The sequence below is a fragment of the Acipenser ruthenus genome, chromosome 5 (genome assembly GCF_902713425.1).
Source record: "Acipenser ruthenus chromosome 5, fAciRut3.2 maternal haplotype, whole genome shotgun sequence".
Lineage (NCBI taxonomy): Eukaryota > Metazoa > Chordata > Actinopteri > Acipenseriformes > Acipenseridae > Acipenser > Acipenser ruthenus.
The window spans coordinates 46743949-46757118 of NC_081193.1; the positions used below are offsets into that span (position 1 = coordinate 46743949).

At 35.5% G+C, this 13170-nt stretch overlaps 1 protein-coding gene across 2 annotated transcripts; it reads left to right on the forward strand.

The window, feature by feature from the left end:
- Window positions 1–266: 266 nt before the first annotated feature.
- On the forward strand, window positions 267–11641 carry LOC117403322 (ADP-ribosylation factor-like protein 6-interacting protein 4). Of its 2 annotated transcripts, none has more exons than XM_034005383.3 (7): window positions 267–440; window positions 936–1007; window positions 3055–3180; window positions 6501–6556; window positions 6834–6917; window positions 8722–8811; window positions 9521–11641. In XM_034005383.3, exons 2-7 carry the CDS (start codon window positions 938–940, stop codon window positions 9569–9571), a joined length of 477 nt encoding a protein of 158 aa, XP_033861274.3. In that variant the 5' UTR covers window positions 267–440; window positions 936–937; the 3' UTR covers window positions 9572–11641. The 2 variants fall into 2 exon arrangements, with proteins under 2 accessions (XP_033861274.3, XP_033861275.3); XM_034005384.3 differs by lacking the exon at window positions 267–440 and adding an exon at window positions 447–831.
- The last annotated feature ends 1529 nt before the right edge of the window (window positions 11642–13170 follow it).

Here is a 13170-nt window from a genome sequence, read left to right on the forward strand (position 1 = left end):
TATTTTAATTGGATCAGTAAACTCTGCAACCTTTTTAAAACTACCCCGCAGAATGTAATCAAACCAGATGCTACCGGTCGACTTTCTGATAAATTAGCGTAGCTAACACGAAAAACTACGAATTTATGTAGTAAACAGCCACAGAATAGTTATATTTTACTGTGAAATGTGACGTTTATTGTTAGTAACGGCACTTTAACTCAAATATGGGGTTATGCCTCCTTAAATATTCAAATCAACTCAGTCACCCTTAGGGAGCAAGGCATTATGGGACAGAAAAATGGCAGTGTGCGCATATATAGCAGGAGAAGTTAGGATATTTAGCTCCTGTCAATGTTGTTCGATTGATTCCTGGTAACACATTTTAAAAAATGTAAACATCTTTTTCATTAGCCGGATTTAGCAGATGTTCAAAATTTAAAGGTTGACTGTCTATATAGGTAAGATCTTAAGCGAATCAGATATACTAGCTCAGGATATGTTTGCTGTGAAACACTGATAGAAAATCAAGGATTAGTTTGTAATCATAAAATAAGACAGAAGAGTGCACTACAATGTATTCAACTAACCTGGAGAATGTTGTTAGTTGAGAAAGTGCAGTTGAAGCCTTCGTATGTATAGTACGTAGTTTTCTTCATAAAGTCTATTCTGGCAGTCAAAGCTTTGTCAGTAATCATGTGTACCAGTAGTATATTATGCTTACTGTCGAAATTGACATTTTAATAAAACTTAATTTGCTTTAAACTGGAGTGGGTAGGTGCCCTTAGACTTCGGGGTGGGACAAAAAAAAAAAAAAAAAAAAAACCGTCACCTGTAGCACACACTTTTGAGGTAAGGGGGTACTGATCATTTGTTAGCTTTGTCTTCCTGTCATGGTGGCCTTACAACCAATTGGAAATTAAATGGCAGCTGTTTTGTGCTCTGTTTTCTTTCAGCCATGGATGACTGCCACAAAGGGAGAAGTCACACTCCAAACATTGCAGAGGAGAAGACAGTAGAAGGAAGAGGTCAGGATGCGTGCTATACTAACGTTTTACATGTGGCACTCTTCATTTCAAATAGCCACTATGCTGACCTAAGTTATTGTTCATTTTGGAGGACTGTGAAGGTTGAGAAGTGTACATAATCCTTCCCAAAATAATGTGTAATGTATGATCTGATCATTTTAAAATAATCTGTTCCTATCCCAGAAAAAGCCTTTCTTTTAGGTGAACTACTTTACACATGTATGTTCCACAAGGTAATTTATGCATAAACACACCATGATACAAGTGGTCTAAATCCATGCATATGTGAATCTTTCAAAATATTACTACAATTTCTATGTGTGTGCATCTTGTTCACATTTTATACAGCTGCTAAATTTAACCCAAAGCCACTTATTGCTAGGGCTGTCAAGTATTACATGTTTACTGTTTTTTTTTTGTTTGTTTTTTTCAATTAACTTTTAAAACTGATTGATTATGGTAGGCATGTTCCTAGGATCATAAATCCACCAGCAGAGGGTTTTAAAAAAAATGTAAGCTCTTATTACTGTAAACTGTTTCAGAGATAACATATTGTATATTAAAAAAACAAACTGCAGAGGACTATTAAAATGTAACATTTTTTTTCTCATTTATAATTGTTGTTGAACAATTATTACAAAATGATGCACATATACATAAACAAACCATTTCATAAATATGGCATAATAAATATTGTAATAACTACTTGGCTAGTTTCTTATACATTCTTACATATGATTAATAATTCATTTTGTTAACAATACCAATGGAATTGTAAAACATTCAAAACAATATTTCTTGTAATAAAGTAGTTATACATGGAATATTTATTAGGAAGTAGATCTGTCATAAGTAGTGTTAGTCCATACTTCCTGTGAATCCTATTTGTTTTCCATTTTGAATGTGGATTTCTCAAAGTTGATATTTTGTAATATTGCCTTAATCCAGAGATCAAATAAAGGAGGATCTGTCTCTCTTCAGTTTACCAAGGTTTGTTTTTTGGCAACCACTAAAAAAGATCAAATTCATTTTAAATTGAATACTGGTCAGTTTAAAATCAGTAAAGTCACCAATTAAGATCATTTTAGGGGATAATTGTAATGGAAAGTTTATTATTATTTTTATGATCTTGGTTATTTTCAAAAATGTTCAACCTTAGGACAGTAAGTGACCAACACATGTGTGAGGTTACCTTCTGGTTCATTACATCACCAGCAATTATCTTTTTTTTGTATTTACATCTAAAATGTCTACTGGGTGTGAAATATATTCTGTGTATTAATTTGAATTGGATTAATTTATTATTATTATTATTATTATTTATTTCTTAGCAGACGCCCTTATCCAGGGCGACTTACAATTGTTACAAGATATCACATTATTTTTTCATACAATTACCCATTTATACAGTTGGGTTTTTACTGGAGCAATTAAGGTAAAGTACCTTGCTCAAGGGTACAGCAGCAGTGTCTCATACCAGGGATTGAACCCACAACCTTCCGGTCAGAGTCCAGAGCCCTAACCACTACGACATTTGTTTTGCAACTTCCACTATCAATCGTATAATGGATGTGAGGGTAAACTGGCTGTGACATCTGTAACACCCCATTGATCGCTAAGATTGATTTGGCTGATGTCCCCTTCCTACCCTCATCACTCCATGTGCGCCCCTCTTAAAGCTTTGTGCTCTGTAGAAGAGGACCCCTCCATGGGTATACGAGTAGCTGCTCCCCTGTTAAAACCTCCAAACAAAATGTAACGTTTGTTACATTGGATAAGTCATGAAGTCCACACTACTGGTTAGCCTAATACTTTCTGATGATCAAATATATGGATGTTAGGATAGATCCAGTATCACAAAAATTGTGTATGTAGTCTGATATCTGTGACTTATTGGTGTAGCAAAGTGGGATGGCCCAGGTTCAAAGTTTGGCAACATAAAAATGAAAAAAATCATTGTGCCCATATTATGTCATAGTGGATCCGAGGTTGCTCTTGTGAAAACGGATAGCACTTGTTGCTGTTGATTTCTGTTTTCACTTTAAAGGCAAAGAGAAAAGGAAGAGAAGATGTAGTAGAAGCAGATCTTCCTCCACATCCTCTACCTCATCTTCTAGCTCTTCTAGTGTGTCGTCTTCATCCTCAAGCAATACAAGCAGATCAAGAAGCAGTGGTGAGTGCCAGTACTTTAAGCAAGCATTTTTACAGTGAAGTCAAGTCAAAGTTAGGTACAGTCGCCACCGCTTAGAAGGGGCACGTTTGTGTTAACGATTCACTCGCAGTAAGCGATGTACGGTATAAACTCCCACACAATAACCTGACATTCAAAATATCCCCCAATCATCAGTACAGTAATCAAAACAAACACTAGTGTATGCGGTTAAATCTTTATTAAGACACTCATTACACTTCTAAAAAAGATGTATTAAAACCTATGAATGTAATAAAAAGTAACTGCAAAAAAGTAATGCAAGTGCAGAAATGTACAGTACATGTAAGCTACATTACTGCACATTGTTTCCCAAAGAACTCTGATATGCTTCTGGACGATCTTTCTTTTTGCAAGTATGGACGGCAGACTTTCAGCGTTTTCAAAAAAGTCCCAATTCGGCTGTACATGTGGATGCTGCTCCATAGCACAGTGTTACAAGCACAGCACGCACGTTTACGTCATCGGTGTGTGTGTGTCAGGCAGAGCATTCTGATCGCACAGCTGACACAGGGTGACACAGGTGACACAGCTGAGAATTCTTCCTCTGACATCCCCTCTGGTGTTGTCAGCGTTTCAGTTTCGGTTGTACTTTTGTCAGCACTTTCATCCTTAACTACAGAAACCCCAGCTTTTTTTAAGCGATGTTGCATTGTTTGCTGACTGACAGGGTTCCAAGCATGCTTTAGCAAGCGCACAGTATGTAGCAGAGACATTTTATTTACACACTTAATTTTCATGCTGATGCTCATCGCTTTATTCTTTTTGCAGCCATGCTTGCTTACTGTTTCAGTCAGTGCTGTTTTTTCAAACTGTAAACCCGACACTGCATACAGGGATTAAATAGCCAAGGTACAGTACAGGGTAATCATTCAGTAATGAGGTGCAAACAGCTGATTGATCGTTTTGTCAAGCTTTTACTAGAGTAAAGTGCTGCCTTTTGTATTGAAATCTATGTGAATGGCAAGGTAACGAGGTGAAAACAGCTGATTGGTGGATTAGTAAGAGCGATTACTACAGTAATAAGCAGAGCATTTGTTATTCAAATTTATGTGAACGGCACATAACGAGATCCAAACAGCTGAGTTTGCTAGAAATGTACAAAGTGTTTAACACGATATAAATAATGCCCTTGTTATTGAAATCAATGGGAATGGCAAATGCTATTTGTTCGATATAAACGTTGGCCTGAATTAACCCTGTACAATGTAAGTGGTAGATACTGTATGTCTGACTACTGATGAATTGATGTGAATGCTTGAGGCTACACACAGTAAAAATATGATGACTGGAGAGGTGAGAGTCTAAAGGTATGCATCAACCTAATTATAATTGTATTGCCGAAGTTACCATTCAATGCTTTAAATGTCACTTGGATTTTTTTGTTTTTGTTTAAGAACATAAGAAAGTTTACAAACGAGAGGAGGCCATTCGGTCCATCTTGCTTGTTTGGTTGTTAGTACCTTATTGATCCCAGAATCCATCAAGCAGCTTCTTGAAGGATCCCAGGGTGTCAGCTTCAAGAACATTACTGGGGAGTTGGTTCCAGACCCTCACAATTCTCTGTGTAAAAAAGTGCCTCCTATTTTCTGTTCTGAATACCCTTTATATAATCTCCATTTGTGACCCCTGGTCCATGTTTCTTTTTTCAGGTCGAAAAAGTCCCCTGGGTCGACATTGTCAATACCTTTTAGAATTTTGAATGTTTGAATCAGATCACCGCATAGTCTTCTTTGTTCAAGACTGAATAGATTAAATTCTTTTAGCCTGTCTGCATACGACATGCCTTTTAAACCCGAGAGAATTCTGGTTGCTCTTCTTTGCACTCTTTCTAGATCAGCAATATCCTTTTTGTAGCGAGGTGACCAGAACTGAACACAATATTCTAGATGAGGTCTTACAAATGCATTGTAAAGTTTTAACATTGCTTTTCTTGATTTAAATTGAACACTTTTCACAATATATCCAAGCATCTTGTTGGCCTTTTTTTATAGCTTCCCCACATTGCCAAGATGAAGACATTTCTGAGTCAACATAAACTCCTAGGTCTTTTTCATAGATTCCTTCTTCAATTTCAGTATCTCCCAAATGATATTTATAATGCTCATTTTTATTGCGTGTGTGCAGTACCTTACACTTTTCTGTATTAAATGTCATTTGCCATGTGTCTGCCCAGTTCTGAATGCTGTCTAGATCATTTTGAATGATCTTTGCTGCTGCAACAGTGTGTGCCACTCCTATTTTTGTGCCGTCTGCAAATTTAACAAGTTTGCTTACTATACCAGAATCTAAATCATTAATGTAGATTAGGAATAGCAGAGGACCTAATACTGATCCCTGTGGAATACCACTGGTTACCTCGCTCTATTTTGAGGTTTCTCCTCCAATCAGTACTTTCTGTTTTCTACATGTTAACCACTCCCTAATCCATGTGCATGCATTTCCTTGAATCCCTACTGCGTTCAGTTTGAGGATTAATCTTTTATGCAGGACTTTGTCAAAAGCTTTCTGGAAATCTAAATAAACCATGTCATATGCTTAGCAATTATCCATTGTCGATGTTCCATCCTCAAAAAAGTCAAGCAGGTTAGTTAGACATGATCTCCCTTTCCTAAAACCATGCTGACTGTTTCCCAGGATACTGTTACCATATAGGTAATTTTCCATTTTGGATCTTATTATTGTTTACATAAGTTTACATATAATAGAAGTCAGGCTTATTGGTCAGTAGTTACCTGGTTCGGTTTTGTCTCCTTTTTTGTGGATCGGTATTATATTTGCAATACTCCAGTCTGTCGGTACAACCCCTGTGTCAAGGGACTGTTACTTTAATGTGGATATTAGGCCATTGGGATAGTTTGCGTATGCCTTCACAATCCAGCACATCTGGCAACTTATTGTCAGTATGCGAGTAAACTCACCAACAATAACCAACTGTCTCACCTAGGGTAGCATCCGGTAGGGCAAGCTTATGAGTAATCAGGGTCTGTGAAACCAGCCTTAGAACTAGACAACCTTTGACTGTGATCAGCCAGCCAAAGCAATGTTCAGAAGTTTAAAACAGATAACAAAGATGACTCTCTAATGTTAGTTATAGACCATAAGATTTACAAATGAGAGGAGGCCATTCTGTGTGTTATATTCAGCCCGTATAAGATTGTCTGTTAAGTGTTACCCAGCTGTTTCTAAACAGTAATGAAACAAAAACTAAACCATAATCAGAAATCAAGGAAAGGATCTTGGAAATGTATTGATTTGTTTTTAATGTTGTTTGTTTTAAACAGAGTCGCATAGCAAGTCTAAAACAAAGAAAAGAAAAAAGGAAAAGCATCACAAAAAGGTAAGCCTTTGTTCCTTTTCCTTTAAAAATGATCTTATTTAATTGAAATCTGTAGTGCAGCGATGTTCATGATTCTTGATTATGAAACAAACACACTTCATGAAAAAGCTTTTTGCTTGCAAAGCTGGGCTCAATAATAGTTTATTTTTCAATAAAAAGTATTACTGCATTCAGATTCTTAAATTCATACAGCATGATGCCTATAGTGTATTGTATTGTGTTTATGTGTATGTATTTATGTATTGTCTGTTTTCCATTTACTGCGCTCTGTGTACAGAAAGTAAAAAAAGAGAAGAAACACAAGAAAAAGAAGGAAAGGAAAGTCAAGCATGTCAGTTCGGGGCCTGTTCAGATTTCAAAGGTATTTATAGTCCGCTTCTGGAGATGTGGTTGGCAATAAAGTATGCTGTGACTCCATTTCAAGTACATTCAAAGGTGCAGTGCTAAACAATATCTGTGTTAATGGGCAAATAATCGTAAAGTTGATATATACAGGTGCACTCCACTTACAACGGATCCTGTTAGAACGCAGTTCCACTTACAACGTATTGAGGAGGCATGTCCCTGCCAAACAACATGGGCTTTAATTACTCTAGTTAAAACTGACTCACTTATAACGTATATACTATTTAATACGTACAGTTTTCCTGTTCCATAGGTAGATATTTTGCACAAATAAGGTACATCCGGGACAGTAAATGACAGTCACGGTAGCATTTGTGACGTCAGGCAGGAAAAACAGTTTAAATGTATACAATTTTAATTACATTTAGCAAAAATATATAAATTTGTAAAATGTTACTACTTATTGCATTGTACGGCCCACAGGGACATGTTTTGTAATAATAAACTCCCGTTCTTTGGCAGTTAGCTTTCTTGTATCGTGTATATTTAAGGTACTTTATGTTGGCAGTTACATACAGCATTTCGAATTGTGTTTACTATGTACTTATAAAGTACCGATTTCCATTATCCCTTGCAGTCCGCTATAAGTGGAGTGCACCTGTATTTGGTTCATCAGGAGTAAAAAATAAGATATTATATCAAAGTAACAGCAATACATACATGCAGCTTTACAGAGGAAAAAAACATGTTACAATCTAGGCTGGGGTTTCCCAATCTGGGGGCCAGGGACCCATAGGGGGGCGCGAGATGTTTTCAGTGGATCATAGCACAATTCCAGTCATTTTACAACAAAGGCTTTATTGAGCAAACAAATACTGTGTACAACTTAATTAACTTATTAGGTAACCTGGTAAAGCCTATGGCATAGACTTCAGTAAAGACTATGCTGTAAAACAGAATAGGAATTGGAATTGTATAAAAGGGAACTGGGATTGGAAATGAATTTACCCCAACTCTGAAATTAACAATAAACTCAGAGTTCCGGACATTTCAGACTTACGAACAACCTCCATTCCCAAGGTGTTCATACTGAGGTACTACTGTAGCACCATAATGAAAGTTTCAAAGTCCTGTAGGATGTAATAAGCAGGATACTGCAAATAATGCATCAATTAAATAGTGCTGGAAATGTATGTATTATAAGTAAACAGAAGCTGTTTGTGGTACCCTACATATATAAAACAAACCATACCACTCCTGTTTACCTTTACAGGCAGTGGATTGTTTCATTTGCAGTCATACAGTGTTCAACTGAGTACAGTAATTATGGAGCTTCTCAAACGTCCGATGATTGACACTGAACATAACGAAAGCAGCAGTACTTCTATCAGTACAAACAAACAGCCTCTCTCACTAAAGCTATCAAAAACACATTTTCCAAAATATGACACTAACTATTACTTTTTTAAAATTCATTTTCCTTCATACTTTCTAAATGTTGTTTGCAATGAAAATAAGGTACTCTATTTCTATGGATTCTGGGTGGGGGACCTCAGTCAGGATCTCTAAGGCTCTCTGAGTCAAGAAAAGTTAGGAACCTCTGATCTAGGCAACAAACATGCACACAGATACAAGTTGTCTTTCTAAAATGCTGCATAATATGTAATAGAATGGATTTAGACTTCCTACTATTTTTTTTTTTTTTTAATTTAAAGTGGAAATACAGCCAGCGTTCAGTGTGTAAAGAGTAGTAAAATTGTCTATTTTTTTAACATAGCATTACCGTTGGCTGTGGTTTGTTCTATGTTGTTCTCTTTCAGTTTTTGAACGACAAGAAGAGTGACAAATACAGTATGATCACTGGAAAGAAGATTAAAATGAAGGTTAAGAAATCAAAAAAGGACAAACAGGTGAATTTGTGTGTGTGAAATAGAACCACAAAACACAAACGATGTGTAGTGTGTGTTATTGTAAAGTTAAATATCTGGAAAACTTTGAAGGGTACAACAAAAGTTCTGTGCTTCATGATCATTCTTCAGATATACCTCCTTGGACTACGATGTTTGTTCTAAACAAGTAAGGTTCTAGTATTTTTTTTTTATAAAGCCATCTTACCAGTGGGTGTCACTGAACAGCTGTGAAGAGAGTTGTCCTGGTTAGAGTGAATACATGTCCATGGTTTAAAATCATTAATCTTTAAAGTTGCTCTCCCATTTCTATTGCTTCATAGGCTTTAACAGAGCTTGAAGTGTTTTTTTTGTTTGTTTTATAAACAAAACATCTAGTATTTGGCTTAAAGTGGCAGACAGATTTCTAGGGTGAGTGGGCATACGTCCCATACAACTAAAACTACTGTGGAGACCATAAGTAAGTGGAATTGTCAACAAGGTCTGAGAATGTACCAAATATATTTTGTTTAAAATGAACATGTTTTCAGAGAGTGCATTTCTTTCAAGACTTATGTTTTTGAAAATGATGATCATGTCTGGATGTTTTAGAGATCACAGCCCTATATCCTGATTTCTAAACTGGCACAGTTTTGAATCCCTAATAACGGTTCTATTAAGATTTGCCTCCTCTGAGATTGTCTAAAATGTACTATTTCTTTTGTCCTTTTAGAGGGATAAAAATCGTGCTGAACTGTTGGATTTCCTGAACTCTACCTTGTGAGAAATGGAACTATGTTAATGTTTTCCTGAAGTTTGTCCTCCTCTGAACTTTTCAGGAAACATAGTCTTCCCATCTGAACAATATTAATCCACAGAAGAATTTTTGTATTTTCAGGCATTGCATATAAAGGTAAAAATGTAGGCTGCAGTTTGCTGGTCTTATCAGTCCATATTTGTGTGTTATATGGATGAAATTAGGGTAATGGAACGAAGGGTACATGTTGACCTTCGAAGGTTCGGAACACATTACCAAACGAGGTTCGACCCTTCAGCGGTAGGAATTTGCATAATTTACTGGTGAAGTCACCATAGCTACTAGTTTATATTTGATTGAAAATCCAATTAATTTACAGGTAATCCATATAAATAGAATATGTTTTTGAAATTAAAATGATTTATGTTGGCGTATATTTTGTATGTTTCATAGTCTACCATAGCACTTCTCTTAATATTTTACTGAAGCAATATAACCGCTATAGGTATAATATACCCTGCTCTAATGCACAGCAGCAGCACCATATAGAGTTACATGTAATGATTTGGTTTAATACAGCAACGTTGTTTAAGTAATATGCATTATACGAATCAAAAGATCGTATTTTGCAATGCGAGTGACATTTAATGTGGATTTTTAGTATTCACACATTGTCAAATGGTTTCTGTTAACAGAAAAAAAAACAAAAAAATAAAACATAGTGTGTGAATGTCGACTGACGAACCTTCGAATTCCTAGCTAGCAAACGAACTTTCAACCTTTGAACACAGCCCTAGATGAAATTAAGCTTGAATATTTTAATTCTGGTAATCTTTCAAAAGCCACTGGATTCTCAGAAGACTGGGTTTATTGAGTTGGCACACAGTAATAAAAAACAACAAACAACATGTTTTGTAAGGTGTAATGTACAAACTAGATTCCAATCAGTTACTCAGCTAAAGGGGATTTGTGAGTAGTAAGCCCCACTGACACATTGTTGCCATGACAACCCATGTGACCTGACAGCTCCTGCATCTGCCAAATCTATTGATTAGAATGCTCAACAGCTAGTAGCTGCCATCTATGTCAAGTAGAAGGACTAACATATTGCATACCACCCTGCTACTGAGCATTAGTGCACATCAAAGCTATGGACCTCAGATTATTGGTAACTCTCTGTATAATGATAGAAACCATCAAAGCATGTGAACTGTAAAGCTAGTTTTCTAGTATGCCAGTGACTATACTACTGCTGAGAATCATAAATAATTTCTGCAACAGACTTCTTTCAACTATAACTAAAGAAACTGTTGACCAAGGATATAAAAAATATTCCATGCTGTAAAAATCTGAGTTTTGTTGGTTTTCCTTATCCACTTTGCTTCGTCCAAGATGGTCTAAGATTTAAGTCCATTGCACACTAGCCCTAAGTGATATATTGAGATAGTAGATTTGTTTAAAACAGCGATTGTCTTGATTGTACAGTTACAATCACTCATCACCAGCTTTTTTTTTACATACAATATTTACGTATGGTGGATTGTTAATGACAGACTAATCTGATGTGCAATCGCCTTAAAATCTTCTCTATTGTTTATCCATAAATTCCCAGTAGAGTAACATTTGGGCTAATGCAGTTTTACCCAGTCTTGTTACCTTGGTTTTATTTTGACATTGGCATGGAACACTACAGCATCTTAGACTAGTTCCCATTCCACTTACTATGTTGCACATTCCGTAAGAGGTCATGATGGTTAGCTGAGTTTGGTTCCTTGTATAGGTACCTGATGGTTCCTATACAAGACAACCTGCTGAATAAAAGAAATGATATTGAGAAGAGTGAAAATGCAGTACATTTAAAATGTAAATAAACAAATAAATAACAGTTCCATAACAGAGACTTGCTCAGTTAATGAGGCAGTAATTATGAATGTTATTTGATATTACCCAGTTATTCTTTATTACCAAGCTTAACCTTAAACAGATCATTTGTGTATTTCTGTTAATTGCCCAGTTAATAAAGTGTTTTGCTATTAATTTCCTTTGTTGTAAAAGTGGATGTAAGTTTTGTATTAAAAGAAATGGAAACTATTAAAATGATAGAATTGAGAGTTTTCTTTACATTAGGTTAACATTCTGTGTTGTATAGCTGCAAAACCTTTGAAACTCCATTTTAGTTAATTTTGCACAATGGTTGGGTTGGATATTTGTTCTTTATAGTTTTTACCATAGTCTTGCTATCCTTATGACTTAAAAGGGTTAATTTGCTTTAATAAACTACAATTCTTAACTGGGGTTTTGTTTCTTTAAAAACTGTTTTGAGATATTTCATTTTAGTGTCAGTACTATAGTTTATTTTAGTATAGTTAATAAATCTGGATATTTTCTCTTACAATACAGTACTGTAAGATAGCCCACTATTACCAATTAGCACTTATTTTGCATTAACTAATGTAGTCCAAGATTAGTGGTAATTGGGGCCTGTGAAATTATAATAAAAATCTTTTAGGTAAAAACCGGATTACTCATTTGCATGTCAATAAAAGTTCAAAACAGTCGATTTAATCTTGCCCCATGCTTTTTTTCTCTTGCACATGGTTATTTAAATCAGATTTACTGTGCATCATTATTTTTAATGCTACTGTAATTACATTTTTCTACCCCACAGTGAGCCATCATTATCTGTGCATCTCCATGAAAATTTATTTTTTTCAAGTTTTTAAGTTAGAGGCCATGCAGTGCCATTTTTTCATAACAAATGCATGTTACTGTAACGTCCTGTTTATTACAGTTTATTACAGATCGGTTTACATTTTTACAGAAGTCCCAAGAAAGATAAGACTGATGTGAACCAGGAGTCTCTTGTTTGTAAAAATAAAATCAAAAGTGCAATAAATTCTGTTGTCTGGTCTACATTTAGAAGTGCATACATTTAGCAATGTTTAAATCTCTAACTTATGTTTTCAATAACCCCAACATTTCCAAAGGGCCATATTCATATTAATTTAAAATGAGCTGCGCTTAAATCCTGTTATTTTTTGTCGCATATTCATAAAGCATATTTGTCTCTGTTATACATATTACTATTAACCTTTTATCAGCGGCAATGAGGTTCAAACGCACCCATTTCAAAACCCTTTTAAGTCCCCGGGATCACCTCACTGTATTTGATAACTACATTATCCTGCTTCTTATTTTCTACAGTACAGTATTTAAAAATATAAATTTGTATTATTGTCTCCATCTTTTGTGAGTTGCAAAAAAAAACGTGTTTTGAATACTGTAGGCTACCACTATAACAGCTTCTGTACACCTGCAGAATAGATTGCTGAGAGGTGCAGAGGAGCAGGCAGAGATGTACAGTAGAAAAGGTATATTATTAAGTCCTACATGTTCATGTTTAGCCCTATGCAGTTAATTTCCAATTTTAGAATGGCACAAACATGAAACTGCAGCAATATACTGTATGTGTGCAGTGTAACACATTCTCTTCCAGCACTTATTTAATACATACGTTGTTTACAGATCCTGATTGTTCCCTGCTTCAGTACAGTTTTGGAAACATGTAATTTGTTTTCCATCTTATGGGTGTTGAAAAAAGAAGCGTAGCTCTTGTTGACTTGCTA